Here is a 21388-nt window from a genome sequence, read left to right on the forward strand (position 1 = left end):
TAATCTACAATTACATGAGGAACATTATGTTTACTAGACTCCCCCCTTCACCAAGTCCCCTCCCACATACGCCATTAATCACTGTCCATCAGCGTAGTAAGATGTTGTAAAATCACTACTTGTCTTCTCTGTTGCACAGCCCTCCCCGTGCCCCACCACATTATACATGCTAATCATAAGGCCCCCTTTCTTCTCCCCCACCCTTCTCCCTCCCTTCCCACCCATCCTCCCCAGTCCCCTTTCCCTTTGGTAACTGTTAGTCCTTTCTTGGGTTCTGTGATTCTGCTGCTGTTTTGTTCCTTCAGTTTTTCCTTTGTTCTTATATTCCACATATGAGTGAAATCATTTGGTACTTGTCTTTCTCCACCTGGTTTATTTCACTGAGCATAATACCCTCTAGCTCCATCCATGTTGTTGCAAGTGGTAGGATTTGTTTTCTTCTTATGGCTGAATAATATTCCATTGTGTATATGTACCACATCTTCTTTATCCATTCATCTATTGATGGACATTTAGGTTGCTTCCATTTCTTGGCTATTGTAAATAGTGCTACGATAAACATAGGGGTGCATCTGTCTTTTTCAAATTGGGCTGCTGTATTCTTAGGGTAAATTCCTAGAAGTGGGATTCCTGGGTCAAATGGTATTTCTATTTTGAGCTTTTTGAGGAACCTCCATACTGCTTTCCACAATGGTTGAACTAATTACATTCCCACCAGCAGTGTAGGAGGGTTCCCCTTTCTTCACAACCTCGCCAACATTTGTTGTTGTTTGTCTTTTGAATGGTGGCCATCCTTACTGGTGTGAGGTGATACCTCATTGTGGTTTTAGTTTGCATTTCTCTGATGACTAGCGATGTGGAGCATCTTTTCATGTGTCTGTTGGCCATCTGAATTTCTTCTTTGGAGAACTGTCTGTTCAGCTCCTCTGCCCATTTTTCAGTTGGATTGTTCACTTTTTGTTTGTTGAGGTGCGTGAGCTCTTTATATATTTTGGATGTCAACCCTTTATCGGATCTGTCATTTATGAATATATTCTCCCATACTGTAGGATGCCTTTTTGTTCTGTTGATGGTATCCTTTGCTGTATTCTTTTCAACTTGATTATAGTCCCACTTGTTCATTTTCGCTTTTGTTTCCCTTGCCTGGGGAGATATGTTCATGAAGAAGTCGCTCATGTTTATGTCCAAGAGATTTTTGCCTATGTTTTTTTCTAAGAGTTTTTAAACTTTTGAGTATTTTTATCATCTGTATATTGAGAGTGATATTGTTTTGCCAAGGTGCTGAATTCTAGGACCATCTGGAGTGAGAGTGGGAGAAAGCCAAGATTAGCATGTAGGTCTGGGAAGCAAGAACAAAACTGCTTCTGGGGATGAATCGCCAGTCTTCATCACTATGGGTAATACTGCATTCTTTTGAAGCCCCTTGAGAAGTTCTCAGTGTCCATGGGGCCCAGTTGAGCAGGTTGAGTATAATTGTAGAGGCTGTAGACCCCCTAGAACAAGGGCATTGTCTTACATATACACTGATCACGTAGGAAATTCAGCATCAGTCCGATACCATTATCTGCAGTATAATCTATCTTCACACTTCACCGCTTGTCTCAAAAATGTCCTTTTTAACATCAAAACCGGAATCACACATTTTATTTAGTTATGTCTCTTTAGTCTTAATTTATTTGAAGTAATTCAACCTGTCTTAGCCACTCATGGCTTAACATTTTTGAAACATACAGGCAAATACTAAAATTGTAAAATATTGATAAACTTGTAAAATTTTTCCACTTCATTACTTGCAGTTGTGATCTGTTCATTCTTACTGCTGGTTAAGGAATTGGCAACTTTGTTCTTAATGGGACAGATGGTAAATATTTTAGGCTGGCAGGCCATGTGGACGCTTGTAACTACTTAGCTGCATGGTAGCATAGAATCAGTGAAAGACACTACCTAAGTGAGTAGGTGTGATTGTTCAAACAAAAAATTTATATTTAAAAATGGTCAGCTTGGTCATAAACTCGGCAGTCTTTGCTCTGTGGTATTCCGTGGTGAATATTCCACAATTTACTTATCCATTCTACCATTGATGGGCTTTTGGGGTAATTTCCAGTTCAGGGCTGTTGTAAATAGTGCTGCTGGGAATATTTTTGTGTATGTCTTTTGGTAAATGTAGAAGCTTGTGTTGGTTCTATGGCTGGGTTACCGGGTGTGCAGAACATGCCAGCTTTCCAGAGTGACTCGACAGCCTATGCTCCCACAGGCTGCACACAGGAATTCTGATTCTCTACTTTCTCACTGTTGCTTGGAAGTCTTGTGTCTGTCTTGTTTTAGTTTGTTGGTGAACTTGTGGTAGTGTTGTGTTGCATTGTAATTGCTGATGACTAATGAGTTGAGCACTCTTTCATAACTATTAGCCATCTGGCTAATCTGTTTGGTGAAGTGCCTATTCAGATCTTTTGCCCATTGTTTAAAGATCCAGACATCTGTCTTTGAAAGTTTTTTGGACTTGTTTTGGACATGGGTCATGTTAGAAATACTTAGGGCAGGTGTCTTCTTGGTGGGGTGTCTTTCTACTCTCGGTGATGTCTTTTGAGGAACAGAGGTTCCTGAATGTGACATAGAGTGGCTATCAGTAAACTTTCTGTAAAAGGCCAGATGGTAAACGTACAGTCTTTGCTGCAACTTCTCATCTTTGCTGTTGTTGTGTGAAAGTAGCCACAAGACAGTGAGTGTGAGTTTGTTCCAATACAGTCTGTTTACAAAAACAGAAGCAGGCTGGATTTGCTCTTTGGGCCATGGTTTGCCAATTCCTGACATAGAATGATTTATAAACATTTTTATAAGTAGTGCTTTTTGTGCCCTTTTAAAGAAGTCTTTGCCTAGTCCAGAGTCATGACGGTATTCTGTGTTTTCCTCTAGAAGCTTTATTGTTTTACTTTTCCCATTTATAACTGTACTCCATCTGGAATTGGTCTTTGTGTATTATGTGAGGGAGGGGTCAGGATTCCTTTTTTGTTTAAATTACTGTGTGCATTTCCAGCTTGGTTCATATATGTAATTTTTCATAATCCTTTAGTTCTAAAATATTTTCTAATTTCTAGTTTGATTTCCTCTTTGACCCTTGCATTATTTCAAAAGATGATTGGAATGATTATTTCTTACTATAAATTTCTAGTTTTATGAATTAAAGAACTTGTTTCAATATTCTTTGTAACTTAATGAGATGACTGATGTTGGGAAATCTGTCGGTCTGGTTGTTGGTGTTTGAGGCACCTCTTTCCTCTGGTCGCTTTAAGATCTCTCTTTGCTGCTGTGCGCTTGCTCTGTGGTGTGTCTAGGTGAAGGTTATTTTATATATTTCTATTATATTACACAGAATTGATGTATTCATTGGAACTGAGGGTTTACATCCTTCACAACTTATAAGAAATTTTAACTTTTATTCTTGTCTAGTTGTCTAATAACATGTATAACCTGACAATTGTGCTTTTACTTTCATCGAATGTTATTTATCCTGGGAGTTAGTATATTTTTCAAATCTTTCTCTGTTTTTAGTGTACTTAATCATTTCATATATTCTAATTTTATAAGCCCTGTCATGTTTTTTGTATTACCTGAAAATACTAGGTTTCTAATCTTTTTGTCTTCTCTGTTGACTTAAAAACACTTCACTGGTTTTTGTTTGTCTGTGTGTTTGAATTTTGGCCAATCAGCCCTCCTCCTTCAGTGGTACTTTATTTGACAGTCCTGTCCTGTTGGCCTGGGCTGAAAGGTGATATTTAAGGCACTTCAGAGGACTTGCCAAATTTAGGACCAATTCTTATGTTAGTTTCACATGGGGGACCCAGACTAAGTGGTTAGTGTAAGTTCCAGACTCAGTTGATGGGGAGGTTTGTTTTCATCTGTGTCTGTGGCCGGCATTTTTCCTAGTTCATCCTCCAGTGGTCCACTCTGTCCATATTCTTGGCTTGGTCTGTGGTGGGTGATTGTTGTCGTTCCAGCACCTCTGTTGCATAGCTTTAAGGTCTTACTTCTGTCCTTGCAGAGACAGTAAAACTTTAGTCTTTAGGATATTAGGGTTGCTATTGCTTGCCTATTTAATACCCTCCTTCCCTCCAGCCCAAAATCACCCTAGTCATACTTTCACTACCTAAGATAGCCACTTTGACCTTTTTTTGTTTTTCTGCTTTGATATTTTACCTGGGGATTTGCTTTCTTCCAAGGAATTTCAGCTTCGTGTTTAACGTAATGTCTGCTCTGTTGCACGTCCACCATGTGTTTGTAGTTGTAGGGCTTTGTGGTTGTTCAGTCTTGTCACATTGCTGGAGCCAGCAACACATTTTACTACACAGGTTTGTAAAGTGGGTGAGAAGAGTCGACTTTGTAGAGTTGCACTGTATGGAGTAAACAAGGAGTGCAAAGTGCCTCATGGCAAATTCTCAGTGATTGGCAATGAGCGTGCTTTTTGTCCTCCTCAGAATGAGAGGCCTGCAGACTGCTGATGATTAGAGGTGCTAATGTTGAGACTATAGTGTCTCTGTTGGTAAAGTGAGGACATACTTCTACAAAGCACTGTTTTAACTTCAAAGCAGTTAAAATACACAGAGAAACTTACAGAATATTTGACTATCATCCTACTTTGTGAGGTAAAAGGTTCTGGAGTCATAAGTGGTTTTTCCTGTAACCTATCACGGTGTGAAGAGGATCGTGATTTCCTGTGGACTTGCGTGGTTTCCTGGACATACTCAGTTTCTGCTCCTTTATTCACCTGCTCACATGCACTTTGGACACAATCATGTATTGATGAACAGATCAAAACACGGTGTTAGAACTGTGCACATTGTACCCCCCCCACACATCCTTACCCTTTTTTTTTAAATTAAGGTGTTATTGATATACACTCTTATGAAAGTTTCATATGAAAAAACAATGTGGGTACTACATTCACCCTTATTATCGAGTCCTCCCCACCCTCCATTGCAGTCACTGCCCATCAGTGTAGTAAGATGCCACAGAGTCACTATTTGCCTTCTCTGTGCTACACTGTCTTCTCCGTGACCCCCCCCACACCATATGCACCAATCATGATACCCCACAATGCATTTCTCCCTCTATCCCCAACCACTCTCCCCCACCCTTCCCCTTTGGTAACCGCTGGTCCCTTCTTGGAGTCTGTGAATCTGTTGCTGTTTTATTCCTTCAGTTTTGCTTCATTGTTATACTCCACAAATGAGTGAAATCATTTGGTACTTACTTGTCTTTCTCCGCCTGGCTTATTTCACTGAGCATAATACCCTCTAGCTCCATCCATGTTGTTGCAAATGGTAGGATTTGTTTTTTTCTGATGGCTGAATAGTATTCCATTGTGTATATGTACCACATCTTCTTTATCCATTCATCTACTGATGGACACTTAGGTTGGACCATCTTTTCATGTGCCTGTTGGCCATCTGAATTTCTTCCTTGGAGAATTGTCTGTTCATATCCTCTGCCCATTTTTTTTTTTTGCCTGGTTTTGGTATTAGGGTGATGTTGGCTTCATAGAATGAGTTTGGGAGTATTCCCTCCTCTTCTATTTTTTGGAAAACTTTAAGGAGAACAGGTATTATGTCTTCTCTGTATGTCTGATAAAATTCCGAGGTAAATCCATCTGGCCCGGGGGTTTTGTTCTTGTGTAGTTTTTTTATTACCGCTTCAATTTCGTTGCTGGTAATTGGTCTGTTTAGATACTCAGTTTCTTTCTGGGTCAGTCTTGGAAGGTTGTATTTTTCTAGGAAGTTGTCCATTTCTTCTAGGTTTTCCTGCTTGTTAGCATATAGGTTTTCATAGTATTCTCTAATAATTCTTTGTATTTCCGTGGGGTCCGTCGTGATTTTCTCTTTCTCATTTCTGATTCTGTTGATTCTCTTTTTCTCTTAATAAGTCTGGCTAGAGGCTTATCTATTTTGTTTATTTTCTCAAAGAACCAGCTCTTGGTTTCATTGATTTTTTTCTATTGTTTTATTCTTCTCAATTTTATTTATTTCTTCTCTGATCTTTATTATGTCCCTCCTTCTGCACTTTAGGCCTCATTTGTTCTTCTTTTTCCAGTTTCGATAATTTTGACTTTAGACTTCCTTCTTTAAATATGCCTGGATTGCAGTATACTTTGCTCTTAAGACTGCTTTCGCTGCATACCACAGAAGTTGGGGCTTTGTGTTGTTGTCATTAGTTTCCATATATTGCTTGATCTCTATTTTAATTTGGTCATTGATCCATTGATTATTTAGGGGCATGTTGTTAAGCCTCCATGTGTTTGTGAGTCCTCTGCCCATTTTTTAATCGGGTTATTTGCTTTTTGGCTGTTAAGGCATGTGAGTTCTTTATATATTTTGGATAACCTCTTGTTGGATATGTCATTTACAAATATATTCTCCCATACTGTAGGATGCCTTTTTGTTCTACTGATGGTGTCCTTTGCTGTATAGAAGCTTTTTAGTTTGAGGTAGTCCCATGTGTTCATTTTTGCTTTTGTTTCCCTTGATGGTACCAAATTGTCTTGATTACTGTGGCTTTGTAGAAGAGCTTGAAGTTGAGGAGCGTAATCCCCCCAGCTTTATTCGTCCTTCTCAGGATTGCCTTGGCTATTTGGGGTCTTTCGTGGTTTCTTATGAATTTTAGAGCTAGTTTCTCTGGTTCGTTGAAGAATGCTGTTGGTATTTTGATAGGGATTGCATTGAATCTGTAGATTGCTTTAGGCAGGATGGCCATTTTGACAACTAATTCTTCCTATCCGTGAGCACGGGATGTGTTTCCATTTATTGGTATCTTCTTTAATTTCTCTCATTAGTGTCTTGTAGTTTTCAGAGTATAGGTCTTTCACTTCCTTGGTTAGGTTTATTCCTAGGTGTTTTATTATTTTTGATATAATTGTGAATGAAATTGTTTTCCTGATTTCTCTTTCTGCTAGTTTCATCATTACTGTATAGGAGTGCAACAGATTTCTGTGTATTAATTTTGTATCCTGCAAATTTGTTGAATTCAGATATTCTAGTAGTTTCAGAGTGGATTCTTTAGGGTTTTTTTATGTACAATATCATGTCATCTGCAAAACAGTGATAGTTTAACTTCTTTACCAATCTGGTTGCCTTTTATTTCTTTGTGTTGTCTGATTGCCATGGCTAGGACCGCCAGAACTAGGCTGAATAGAAGTAGGGAGAGTGGGCATCCCTGTCTTATTCCCGATCTTAAAGGAAAAGCTTTCAGCTTCTCGCTGTTCAGTATGATGTTGGCTTTGGGTTTGTCATATATGGCCTTTATTATGTTGAGGTACTTGATGTCTGTACCCATTTTGTTGAGAGTTTTTATCATGAATGGATGTTGAATTTTGTCAAATGCTTTTTCAGCATCTATGGAGATGATCATGTGGTTTTTGTCCTTTTTGTTGATGTGGTGGATGATGTTGATGGATTTTCAAATGGTGTACCATCCTTGCATCCCTGGAATAAATCCTACTTGATCATGATGAATGATCTTTTTCATGTATTTTTGAATTCAGTTTGCTAATATTTTGTTGGATATTTTTGCATCTGTGTTCATCAGGGATATTGGTCTGTAATTTTCTTTTTTTGTGGTGTCTTTGCCTGGTTTTGGTATTAGAGTGATGCTGGCCTCAGAATGAGTTTGGAAGTATTCCCTCTTCTTCTGCTCTTTGGAAAACTAAGGAGGATGGGTATTAGGGCTTCACTAAATGTTTGATAAAATTCAGCGGTGAAGCCATCTGGTCCAGGAGTTTTTGTTCTTAGGTAGGTTTTTGATTACCACTTCAATTTCGTTGCTGGTAATCAGTCTGTTCAGATTTTCTGTTTCTTTCTTGGTCAGCCTTGGAAGGTTGTATTTTTCTAGAAAGTTGTCCATTTCTTCTAGGTTATCCAGTTTGTTAGCATATAATTTTTCATTGCATTCTCTAATAATTCTTTGTATTTCTGTGGTGTCCGTAGGGATTTTTCCTTTCTCATTTCTGATTCGGTTTGGGTGTGTAGACTCCCTTTTTTTCTTGATAAGTCTGGCTAGAGGTTTATCTATTTTGTTTATTTTCTTGAAGAACCAGTTCCTGCTTTCATTGATTCTGTTGTTTCATTCTTCTCGATTTTATTTATTTCTGCTCTAATCTTTATTATATCCTGCCTTCTACTGACTTTGGGCCTCATTTGTTTTTCCTTTTCTAGTTTCGTTAATTGTGAGTTTAGACTGTTCACATGGGATTGTTCTTCTTTCTTGAGGTAGGCCTGTATTGCAATATACTTCCTTCTTAGCACCGCCTTTGCTGCATCCCACAGATTTTGTGGTGTTGAATTATTGTTGTCGTTTGTCTCCATATATTGCATGATCTCTGTTTTTATTTGGTCATTGATCCATTGGTTATTTAGCATGTTGTTAAACCTCCATGTGTTTGTGGGATTTTTCATTTTCTTTGTGTAATTTATTTCTAGTTTCATACCTTCATGGTCTGAGAAGCTGGTTGGTACAATTTCAATCTTTCTGAATTTACTAAGGCTCATTTTGTGGCCTAGTATATGATCTATTCTTGAAAATATTCCATGTGCATTTGAGAAGAACGTGTATCCTGCTGCTTTTGGGTAGACAGTTCTGTAGATGTCCGTTAGGTCCATCTGTTCTAATGTGTTGTTCAGTGTCTCTGTCTCCTTACTTTTTTTCTGTCTGATTGATCTGTCCTTTGGAGTGAGTGGAGTGTTGAAGTCTCCTAGAATGAATGCATTGCATTCTATTTCCTCCTTTAATTCTGTTAGAATTTGTTTCACATATGCAGGTGCTCCTGTGTTGGATGCATCGACATTTATAATGGTTGTATCCTCTTGTTGGACAGACCCATTTATCATTATGTAATGTCCTTCTTTGTCTCTTATGACTTTCTTTGTTTTGAGGTCTATTTTGTCTGATACAAGTACTGCACCACCTGCTTTTTTCTCCCTGTTGTTTGCATGAACTACCTTTTTCCATCCCTTCAGTTTTAGTCTGTCTGTGTCTTTGGGTTTGAAGTGAATCTCTTGTAGGCAGCATATAGATGGGTCTTGTTTTTTTATCCATTCAGTGACTCTGTATCTTTTGATTGGTACATTCAGACCATTTTCATATAGGGTGATTATCAAGAGGTATGTACTTATTGCCATTGCAGGCTTTAGATTCGTGGTTACCAAAGGTTCAAGGGTAACTTCCTTACTACCTAAGAGTCTAACTTAAGTCACTTAGTATGCTATTATAAACACAATCTAAAGGTTTTTTTTTCCGCCCCTTTTCTTCCTCCTCCATTCTTTATATATTAGGTACCGTAATCTTATTTCTCTCCCTGGCTGCTTTTAATAGTCTGTCCTTATCCTTGATCTTTGCCATTTTAATTATTATATGTCTTGGTGTTGTCCTCCTTGGGTCCCTGGTGTTAAGATCTGTGTGCACCTCCATGGCCTGAGAGACTATCTTCTTCCCCAGATTGGGGAAGTTTTCAGCAATTACTTCCTCAAAGACACTTTCTATCCATTTTTCTCTCTCTTCTTCTTCTGGTACCCCTATAGTATGAATATTTTTCCGTTTTGATTGGTCACACAGTTTTCTCAATATTCTTTCATTTCTAGAGATCTGTTTTTCTCTCTGTGCCTCATCTTCTTTGTATTCCTCTTCTCTAATTTCTATTTCATTTATTGTCTCCTCCACCATATGTAATCCGCTTTTAAAACCCTCCATTGTATTCCTCAACTATTGGATCCCCATCCTAAATTCGTTCCTGAGATCTTGAATATTTTTCTGTACCTCCAGGAACATGTTTATGATTTTTATTTTGAAATCTGTTTTAAGAAGATTGATTAGTTCAGTCTCACTTGACTGTTTTCCTGGTGGTGTTGCGATTTTACTTTGAACCAGGTTCCTTTGCGTTTCATATTTGTATGTGGTGCCCTCCAGTGCCCAGAAGCTCTACTCTCTGGAGCTGCTCAGCCTCTGCAGCGATGTCAGGGTTCGCAGGGGAGTGGTGCTGGTGCCTGGGGGGAGGAAAGAGCTGTTACCTGCTTCCTGGCTGCTATGCCTGTCTCCACTTCCATAACCAGTGTGCTGAACACACAGGTGTAAGCCTCTGTGCTTTGCATTTGTAGCTGCCGTAGGCAGGGCTTCCCTCTGGCTGGCCTGACACCAGGGCAGGGTTTGCCAGTTTGCGAGCCAGGTGATGGCTGGCTGGGAGGCTGCGTATCACAGTGGGGGGCCTTGCAACTGCATAGCCAGCCAGGGGGATGGAGCACCTGAAGATCGTGAAAGTTCCCAACCTGCTGGGTAGAGTGCACCTGGACAGTTTTGTCTACCTGTCCTTTCTCCTGAGCAGTAAGCTCTGTGCAATCCATGCCCCATTAGCAGTCCTCTTGCTTTTAGGAAGTCTCTCAGACTGCCCGCCCAGATCAGCAGGATATGGATCCCTGTTTTCCACAAGCAGTTGGAATCTCAGTGTCTCCAGGCATTCTGCCTGTCTTAGATTTCCAACCCCACTAATCACCAGAACACCATGCATTGTAGGTCTATGCTCCCAAAGCAGATCTCCAGGGCTGGGTGTTCAGCAGTCCTAGGCTTCCACCCACTACCCACTCTGTTTCTCTTCCTCCCTCCGGTGAGCTCGGGTTGGGGAAGGGGTTGGGTCCTGCTGGGTCACGGCTTTGGTATATTGCCCTCTTCCATGGGGTCTCTTTTTTCTGCAGGTGTATGCAGTCTGGCGCAGCCTTCTTTCTGTTGTTCTTTCTGGATTAGTTGTATTAATTATATTTTCATATTCTATGTGGTTTTAGGAGGAGGTCTCTGTCTCACCTCTCATGCTGACATCTTTAATCCCATCCTTGCCCTTCTTAGTGGTTGTTAGCATACCATGTTTTTAGTGAAAAAGTAGAATAAATGAAAGGATAAAGAAGTAAGTAAGGATGCTATGGCACAAATTTAAAGCACTTTGAAGGATTGCAGTTAGATTTTCCTTTTCCAGGTTTCATTCAGCTCAGCAGAATTTTAGGTGGCCTATAAATAGGTAGGATGAGACCACTTTTACATACACCCAGAATAAGAGTAGGTTAAATTTCCGGTTTAGTTAGCCAGTGATAGAATGGCTTATCGAAAGCAGTGGGCCACCCAGCTGGGAATAGAAGCCACCCGTTGGAGCTGCCCCTGACCCACACCCTCTCATCAGGGTGTGACATGTCTCAGGTGGGGCAGGATCTAACTAGGTCTGGAAACTCAGATTTTGGTACCTGACACCTTTTAGGTTTTTCTTTACTAATTGAGGGGAATTTACCCTTACCAGTCCATGCCTCTCGTTTAGAGGATGTGTAAGAATATGAGCTCTTGTATTAGAACCATGCTCAGTATCAGTTAGAGCACCCTTTTCAAGGGTAGGTGTTGCTGGGATGAGAGTTGACTGAGGAAATAGAGTCAAGGCCCGGTGTGTGTCCTGAGCCTCCACCCCCCTACTCTGCTCTGCTATTTTCTCTGTCTGGGTGATTCTGATAATGAACTTGTCATGAGCACCAGGATCCCAAATCCATTTCCATGCAGGCTCTAAGCGTCCTTGGTGTTTGGTGAGTGTCCCTCTTTGGGTTTTGTCTGGCATGTATTTAGGGATGTTCTCCTTGCTACACTTAAATACTGTGGCTGATGCCCTTGAGAGGCTCCTGAGACTCCCTCTGTCCTTTTTCAGATCTTATCTCTGGAAAAGTGGAGGTCTCAGTTTTCCACTTCATTTATCTCTTGTCCTTGTAGTGATTAATAGAAGTTATTTTGTCTGTCTGAAAAATATATTTCATAATGATTTAATTTCTCATATTTAATATCTGTCCAGTTATTAACCTTAACCTAATTTATATGTATAGCTATTTTATTGTTCTGGCTGCTTAATACATATTTCTCAGTAGCATGGATCTGAATCTTTAAATGATTTTTGTACAGTTGAACTGTTGAGAAAATATTTATGTGTCACCTACATTGTCAGTATCCTGCTGAATATTGATGTTAAAGAGTTGAATAAGACACTGTTCTGTCCTCAAGGAGTTCGTAGTACAGACAAATCCATAAGCCAGTCATTTCAGTATTATGCTGTGACTAGTTTGCACGTATGCATTGGTGGAATGTGTATGTGACTTGAGAGACCATTTCAGCTCTGTCTCTGGGGGTTCAGGGAGGATGCAGGGGGGCAGGGGAAGGACTAAGTCTCCTCCTTGAGTGGGCGTCTACCTAGCACAGTGTTCTACTTTAAGATGCCAGCACTACAGAATTGTAGTGGCTTGTCGGCTAAATAACAAGCTCTCACTAATAAGGATTGAACCCAGATGCCCAGATGTATTGAGGAATACATGAAACTATATTTGGGATGTACTGGTGTGTTGGAAAAACATTAGGAATCAGAAAACCTTGTAATAAAAAGCGGCTGTAACCAGACTGACTTGGAGGGCTTACTTGTCAGCTTGATTTGGAAGAGCTCATCTTAATGATTCTTAATATTTTTATTTTTAAAAATGTCACTTATTTTTCACTGTAGTAAAATACACATAACACAAAGTTTGCCATTTTAATCACTTTTAAGTATATAGTTAAGTACTTTCAAATTGTTGTGCAACTGTTACTAATATCTGTCAAAATAACTTCATTTTCCTAAACTGAAACACTGTCCTGGTTAAAAAAGTCAGTTTCCCCTCTCCCGGGCCCTTAGCAGCTGTTTGTTTTCTCTCTCCATAATACTTGATACCATGTAGTTCTATTCACTATTTTAAGTTGTAGTAACAGTTTTCAAAGAAAAAAATACATGTTGTATTTCTAACACTTCATCTTAGTAATCTATTTGATGATCAGTTTTTATTAAATTTTTACTTCCATAATGTGTCATTCAGCATTTGGTTCATTTGAGATGTATTATAATCTACAAAGTGCAAATCTTTTCTAAGTTCTTGCACAGATAAGTTTACAGATAAATTGTTACCTGTAAGTTTATAAAGAGTTAAGTATAATTACACTGTGTTTCAGTGGTTGTTAAAATACTATAGCAAGAGTTAGGTTATAATTTCTCTGTAATTTTGAAAGTCAGGAACCTAAATTGGGAAAATCTTACGTATATTAAAATTTATTCTACAGGAAAACCATATCATTGAAAATTGTGTGGTGTTAGAATTTTTATGTTTTAAAAATCAAGTTTTAAATTAACCAGTGGAATTTGTAGCATATCAATATTTTGTTTATTAGTGTTTTCTGGTGTAACTCTTTTCACAGACTGTTTACTTAAAGAGTAGTTGTTAGTTGAATTCAAAAATAGATATTTTCTTGTCCACTTTTAGGAAAATTTCTTTATACCTCAGTTTCTTCCTGAAAGTATGTAAAGAGGTTATTAAGTTAGCAGTTGTTTATATCTTTGCGTTTATAAAACTTAGAACTCAGATGTGAGTAATTTAGTCAGAACTTTTATTTTTCTTATGTGTAATCTGTATTGTTTTTCAGGCAAAATGTTTCATGGATTTCAAAGCTGGAGGCACCTTGTGTCACATTCTTGGGGCTGCTTACAAGTACAAAAATGAACAGGGATGGTAAGTTCCTGTATTTATTTGCATGTTTTGATATGTTTAAATTATTTAATGTTAAATCCTGTTCCTTCTTTGTGTGATGTTAGGGAATTCTGTAAGCACATTATGGTTAACAGTCAAAGTAGGTTGTCTTTTATCTCCACCCCTAATTTACTTTGTGCCTTCAAGAAAGATATCAAACTACTATTGCATTTATTAGACAGGTTATGTCTCACTTGTGGCTGTGTGTAGACAATAGATGGTGTGCCTGTTGTGAAATGTTTGTGTGTATTATGGACTTAAATGTGCTGAAAGGTAGTGGCGGAAATGTTCCAGGGAACCAGGCCCTCAGGACGTAGGCGTCTGGCTCCAGAGCCTGCGTGAACCCCTGCTGCTCCTACACTTTGCCCCTCCCCGTCCCCATCACACTCCTTACTCCTTTCCCACCTGTCTCTGTTGCTGCTTTCTCCCTTATCTTGCTTGAGCTCTGGGGTCTCTGCCCCCTCAGTGTGGGGGTTCAGTTGCCCGACTACTGAATGTTCAGTGATGATGGCTCTGCAGTCAAGGGTGGGGAGAGAGCCTCGTGGGTGTGGGGGTTGACCAGGTGCTGGGGTATGAATGGGAGTTGCTTGGTGGGTTTAGTTGTACCGTCTGTGTGCAGTTTATAATCTTAGCATCTTTCCAGGAGAACAATCATGTAATCTGTGTATTTTAATAGAAGAGTTAAGATAATCCAATCTTTTATGGCTGGGAAATGCAAATAAGTATTCACATCAGTAATCCAGACAAATTTATAAGTAAATGACCAACTGACTTACAGTAAATAGAGATACATACATGTGTGTATATATTGGCTGGAACTTTTAATAGAGGGGTGGGTGTTTGATAATATTGGTTAAATGAGCATGAAAGTTTGCTGTTATCAGAGGTAGCGCTCTGTGTCCAACTCAGGTGTTTTAACTCTCAGCAGGCATTCCCTGATCGAGGTTGGGCAGCATGCCTGAGTGCTCTCAGATAGGGGTCACACCCTGCTGTTCGCTTAGATGCTCAACTAGCTCTTTTCTCTACTAGTTTTTTTTGGTTCATCTTGTATCCCAATTGCTGATAATGAACTCTGAAGGAAAGAGTCTCAAAGTGAAATGACTTATCCTAAGTCACACATTATGGAGCTTACTTTGCATACCAGCACGATGAAATACTATTATCTGAAAGAACTTAAAGTGGTGTAGAAGGATATGTAAAACAAAATGTCCTTCAGTTAAAATGGGGGCCGAAAAAGGAGTAAGGGATAGAGTTAGAGACTTTAAGTGGAGTGAGGAATAAGAATTTTTCCAAGTCTTTTAAGATGTACCACTTAAAAGTCTCCTTCAGATTAAAAAAAATTTTTTATATATTATCACAGGAAGTCCCTAACAGTGGCATTCAAAATTTAGGACTCACTTGTTAAAAATCTGAACATGAAAACATGGGTTTCATGGACAAAAATTGTGATCTATTAAGTTTGGTATGAAAACTGAGACTTTGCATTTTCAAAAAGCACTCCAGGGGGTCCTCAGGCCTCACTTGAGAAACGCTGGCCAGTCAGGTTGTCATTCTGACACAAAAGGTGGGTCAGATCTTTTAACTTGTGAGGAATTAACCTGTTTAGTAGCATATTTTAAAATTGCTTTCTGCTAGCCATCTAGGTTTTTATTAAAAGCAGCATAGCAAGGATTCAAACTAATTTGCTTATACACACAGTCATACACCTAGTGGGATATAATTTTTAGTCTGTTAATGTATAACAGATCCCCCTTCCCCTGTATGTGGCTGGCTGTTTCTGAGTTCTACTTAGCTCTCGGCTGTGGACCACCCATTGGGGTGGCAGAGCCCTCCCTTTTGATGGTAGCCTCCATGCTTTTATGGCTGCCATCATTAAGCAAGCTTCAGTCACTTCCACACAACTGCCTGTGCTGCTGTCTGCTGTTTGCCTTACCCCTAGCTTGGTGCATTTTTGTTTTTCCTTTGGAAGTTTGCTCCTGAAGCCCTTCGCACCACTCTCCCAGGAGTTGAACTCATTCACGGAGATCCATTGTTGAATATTTTTATTCATATTGTTTTTTCTACGTGTAGCTGTGGATGAGAAGAGAACATCCCTAATTATATTCATCAGGGGCAGCTAAATTGGAGTAATACAGCTAACTAAAGCCCCACCGAGTATTGCCTTAGATTGGAAGGCCGCTGTGAGACATGGCCTGGCAGATTGACAGAGGAAAACAAAGGGAAAGACACCTTGGTTAAGTAATGAGCCCTCAGTGGAGAGCTCACACTGCAGTCTAAATGGCCAAAAGTTGTGAGTCAGAAAGAGAGAAGGTATGTTCATTTGTTGTTTCTCATCGTCTATATGACTGTGGTCAGCATGGAGTAATAGTATCTCTTTCAAATGTTTCCCTGTGGAGAACCCTCCTCTCTGGGACCTCCCCGTGCTAGTTTTACTCTGAATTGTCAGATGGGATCACAAGGAATTAAGGTGCTCACGACACAAACACACATAATACAAACAGTTGCCAGATTATCTTCAGCAAAATTGGCTGATTGTTCTACCGCAGTGTGTTGAGAGTGTGCCTTTTCCCTTTTCACGGGGCTGCAGTAGGTTTATTACCTCATCTTATCTCTGCCAATCTGTGGTAGCATCTGATGGGTTTTATAGCTCAGTTCTAATTTTCATTTCTATTCTAGGCAAGTTTGAGCATCTTTCCATATTATAAAAAGCAGTTTATTTAAATACTCTTGGTAATTTCAAAGTAAGTCAGATAACATCTTTCAACTCAAGGTTGTACCACTTTTACCTGATTTCTGCATTTCAGTTTTTCATGATATCCCTATATTTTAAATAATACTTCTGCTTACATAGTATGCTGCTGATTCAGGAAAACTCTAATGTGTCATGTTCCTAAATCACTGTTTGGCAAACCATTTTCTTTTGTTACTACTGTGAGAAACACACTCACTGGTCCAAATTCAGTAAGTGGACACGGAGACAAAGAATAGCGGAGCGAGGCTTTAATGACGCTCTTGCCGGGTGTCTGGTGGGCAGGCGCACCTGGGGAATTTGGCGCCAATAATTTATCTCCTAGTACATGAGTCCCTCCCCTGGTTCCTCATTGGCTGAGTACTACAGGGTTCACATTCTTTTCCGGACGTCGCCTAAGGCAGTTATATCTTTCCTTTACATTCGTCTTAATCTTATTGGTAGGTTTAAAAAACCCAAACAGGTATCGCCAGGCCCTTATCAATTCCCCCTCCCCCACCCTCAGCCCGAGCAGCTTCCTCCACGTGGCCCTTTGTTAATACCTTACTGTTAAAATGTTTAAACATCCTAGTGGGAGTAAATCACATTTAGGTTTTATACTCTTTCCTAACACTATGGAAAATGTAAACTATATATAAAAAAGAGAATCATAGTGCATCTTTAGCTGCATGTATTTCATCTATAAATATTTCACTGCATATTTACTTCTAAAATAAGTATTTTTTAAAGCATAAATAATAGTGCTATTATTACAACTAAGAAAATTGTCAATAACTTTCCAATATTATTAAATGTCCACTTAGAGTTCGAGTTTCTCTGATTACCTTATGAATGGTTTTTACATTTTATTTAAATCAGTATCCAAATAAGATTCATACATTGCATTTGGTGATTTGACTCTTGGGTGTGTTTTTTTTTTTGCCTAATGCTTTTCCTCACAAGCATTAAAAAAAATACTTTTTTTTAAGTTCACACATTTTATTTATAAAACAGACAGAAATGTTTTCAATTAATTTACTTTAAAATTTTCAAAATCAGTTCTGGCCCACGTTGAGTGCATGCATGCTCCTCCCATAGAGTCCAGGGCCTTGGCCCGAGTGAGGACGTGAGCTTGGTTCTTGTTTGCTGCTGACTCAGAAAGCTGTGCTGAGACTTCAGGGCAGCTCAGAGCTGAGCCCACCAGGAAGAAATTTTTAAACTTTAAAATTTACATTTTCCCATTGCAAAAAATTAATAAACTGTGCTTCTTCATTATCAAGGGTTTTCAAGAAAGTGATAAAATTGTAAGGAGTGCCTTAAATTTATTTCCACTTCTGGGATTTATTTTTAAGTTACAGAGCATTTTTGTTTTGTTTTTTATTGCAAAGGAGATAATTTCCAGGATATTGTACATATTATTAACATTTAAAAATAAAACTATCACTTTTTAAATCACTCATCATTCCCCAGTGGGAGCTGAATGGCATGACATTTTGATACCATTTAAAATGATGCAGACAAGCTTCACTTTAAGAGTTTAAACATTTTATCCCATTCTTTTCTTCTTCTCATGGAACTAGTCTTCCCATTTTCCGCCCTATTCCCCTGCTTTTCTTCTAACAATTTTTTTTTATTCAGGTATCATTGATATATAATCTTATGAAGGCTTCACATGAGCAACGTTGTGGTTACTACATTCATGCATATTATCAAGTCCTCACTATCCCCCCGCCCCCGCCTTGCAGTCACTGTCTATCAGCATAGTAATAAGCTGTAGAGTCATTACTTGTCTTGTTGCTGTCCTGCCTTCCCGTGACCTACCTATATTGTGATTGGTTACCTTTGGTAACCACCAGTCTGTGACTCTTAGGTGTCTTTTAAAATTCATAGTTGTTCTCACTTGCTCTTCACCTGCTTTTCCTCACAAGCTAATTTGTTTACAAAAACAGGATGTCTTGTAGAATTGTCTGTGTTCTGGATTTTGCTGATACGTCCTCAGGACATCATTTAACATAGTCTAAATTTCTAGGAGAATGGTAGTGAGACCTAGAGGCTTTTCTGATTCAGGGACAGCTGTTTTTGCAGCAGTACCTGACGGACAGTGTTGCGTTCCTCCATCCAGAGGCCTGTAGCATCTGCTCATCTTTCTGTATGTAATGGACAGACGTTGATGCTCAGTGCCTAGAGCCATCTTGTCATCACACTTTACCAAGTGATAGTAATCTTAGAAGATAGGTATTCCAATGTGTGTATTTAGGTCCTTATTATTTTTTAAACTATTCCTTGTTAAAGACTGTTACTCTGTCATTCTGTCTTCATTTGTTAGCTGGAATACTTTTCTAAAAACAAACTTTGCTCATCAGGTGGGAAGACAGGATAAATTCTTGATTCTTTCTCTATTAACAGATTGATTAGCTTTTACTCTTTGCAGGTAAATCCAGGCAGCCCTATTTTAATTTGTTCAATGACTGCTTTCAAACTATTTCTCAATTTATAATAATTTCCTTCAGCCCCATTACTTGAGTCATTTATTAAGGAAGCAGTTTCTCTATGAATATTGAATAAATTCTTACGTAGACAGTTCTGTAAGTGAGGTGTCTCTAGATATAGCTCTTCTGTTACCAGGAGCTTGTGAAAGAGTGAGCCCCTTCTTTAGAAAGAGGCACTCATGTGCCCCTCACTTTACTGTGCCGGAAGAACCAGTGGAGGGCTGTCTCCTGTGACTGGGCTGTCCTAGCTAGTCAGTCGGTGACTCTTGTTCTGCCAAGGGCTGGGAATTGCTTAGCATTTCCTTCATTATCCTTTCCTCACAAGAGGCTAGGGAAGGAGGTGTAAGTCCGGGTGGAGGAAATCCCAGGGCAAAATACCTCTTAAAACCGAAATCAGTCAAAGGAAGAAATAAAGTTTAAAATCCATTTATTGCTTACAAACTGCAGTCTGGGGCCTTCTCTCTTTCCTGCTCCAGCAGAAGCAAAACCAGCCTTCCCCCTCACTTCTCAGGTACAGATAAGCCCTCCTTGCCCAGGTAATTACCCACTGATATGGAGATGAACTTCTCTCCACCCCTGAGGAATGATGCAAATGCACTAGAGCCATACTTCTTTCCACCTCTGAGTGCCTGTTTATATGCAGATCTACTAAAACCAGGCAAGATATTCTGGAAATATTACAATTTTCCCCACAAGAGGTTAAAAACCCAGAAAGATTGGATTTAATGAAAAGGTTAAATCAAGGTACAGTTACTCTTTGCCATTTTTAAGAATTTAGTTCTATTCTAAGTGATCTATTTAGATAATTGCTGTGTTTTAGTAGAGATTTGGCTTAATTTCTTAATACTTTAGGAGACAGTTCAATTTTGTCATAGCACAGTAATGGAGAAGTCATAATAAACATTATACCTCAGTCATAAAAAATACTAATTTATGTAGTAATTTGCTTTATAAAGCCACTAGGGCTACATAGGAAAGTTTTCAAAACTCTGGTCCTTGACCTCAAGGCATCTAATGAGATGTCTCACCAAGATTCTGTTGTGAGGCTGTAACGGGGAAGACAGGAACAGCTTTATGGAGGAAGCTGTGTGCTGACTGGAAATTTTGCCACGCCCACTGAGCTCGTGGTTGCATCCTGGAAGGGCGGCTGAGTTTAGAAAGAAAGGGTTGGCGGTGTGGGGAGCATCTCCACGATAAAACATGAGAGTAAAGAGCCTGAGCTTTGTTTGGACTCAGACTGGCTGGTACATACCAGTAATGATTTTTAAAAACTGTAACCATAGTTAGCATGTATTGAACATTATGCTAAGCTCTTAACATACATAACTCATGTAACCTTCACAGAAACCTGTAATGGGCCATTGTAGTGATGAAGAAATTGACCTTTGGATTAGTAAATCACTTCAGGTAGGATAAAGATAGGGTCAGGATTAGAACTCTAAGCAGGTTGACTCCACAACCCACAGTCGGAATCAGGAATTGAGACCCCTCCCCCTGGAATTAAAATGGAAGAAAAGCAAGACTAAGTGTTAACTAAAAAATGTGGAGAAAGAAATATTCAAATTTGTAAAGATTTAGCCACATGGAAATGACTAAGATTAGGCAAAGAGAGCACTAGAATGTTAATGCATGGCACTTAGATAAGGAGAAGTTGGGGAAAGATTTCAAATAAAGGTAAACAGATGAACTTTACCTCATTTAGGATGGTAGAGGGTTCAAAGAGAACACAGACGTTGTTGGATTTGAACAAATAACTTTTGAGTGTGTGTCTCATGTGGGTAGGTCGACTTCCTCTGGATGGCATGGTACTCCACTGGCCGTGGGTCTGTAGAGTGAGTTTCTATATGATGCAAGATACCTTAGATTCAAGGAAGACAGAATATTAAGTGGAATAGGTACTTCATTTGACTGGAGTGGTTGTTAATGTCAAAAAATTTAATGTTTTATGAAGGTATTGACACTGCTTTCTTACGCTACTGAGAGAATACACTCATACATTTTGTACAGTGCTTTTTTAATTTCCGAATATTTCCTACTCATTTGAACTGAATCATAAAATCAAGTTTTCACTTTTGTTTAAGCTGGAAGATAAATTAATGATTTTCTTCTCTTTTAGGCGTAGGTTTGATCTACAGAATCCCTCCCGAATGGATCGTAATGTTGAAATGTTCATGAACATTGAAAAAATGTTGGTGCAGGTAACTCAGAAATTAGATTATTAAAATGTTTTCCTTTCATATACTTCCAGTTCTAAGATCGGCTTTTATTAGATTGTCAAAGGAAAATTTTTCTGAAATCTATTGTTTTTATGACTTTTGGGGGCTTACAGCTCTAAAGTATGACTAGAGCTTGTCATTTATAGATAACTGATCTTAAACTTTTTATGAAATAAGAATTGCGGTACCATTCTGAAAAAGAAGGTGACTTTCTTCAGGTGGTGATTTTCTGTCCAGGCGCACCCAGCTGCAGGAGGCTTCTGGGGTGTCATTAAGTGGCCTGCTAATGACTTAGGGTTTTATTGAGATAAGACTTTTGCAGTCTCTACCAAAGTACATCTTCACATTTGAAGC

The 21388-nt window shown here is 39.0% G+C and overlaps 1 protein-coding gene across 7 annotated transcripts in view; it reads left to right on the top strand.

Moving 5' to 3' along the window:
* The window catches only part of SMARCC1 (SWI/SNF related, matrix associated, actin dependent regulator of chromatin subfamily c member 1), a 165171-nt gene that overhangs the window by 38586 nt on the left and 105197 nt on the right, over positions 1-21388 (top strand). For all 7 annotated transcript variants that reach the window (XM_036877707.2, XM_036877702.2, XM_036877705.2 and 4 more), the window contains exons 3-4: positions 13498-13583; positions 20935-21016. In XM_036877707.2, the coding sequence (XP_036733602.2) occupies positions 13510-13583; positions 20935-21016 (156 nt within the window). In that variant the 5' untranslated portion in view covers positions 13498-13509. The remainder of the gene's footprint in view (positions 1-13497; positions 13584-20934; positions 21017-21388) is intronic.

Source organism: Manis pentadactyla, chromosome 1 (genome assembly GCF_030020395.1).
Source record: "Manis pentadactyla isolate mManPen7 chromosome 1, mManPen7.hap1, whole genome shotgun sequence".
Taxonomy (NCBI): domain Eukaryota; kingdom Metazoa; phylum Chordata; class Mammalia; order Pholidota; family Manidae; genus Manis; species Manis pentadactyla.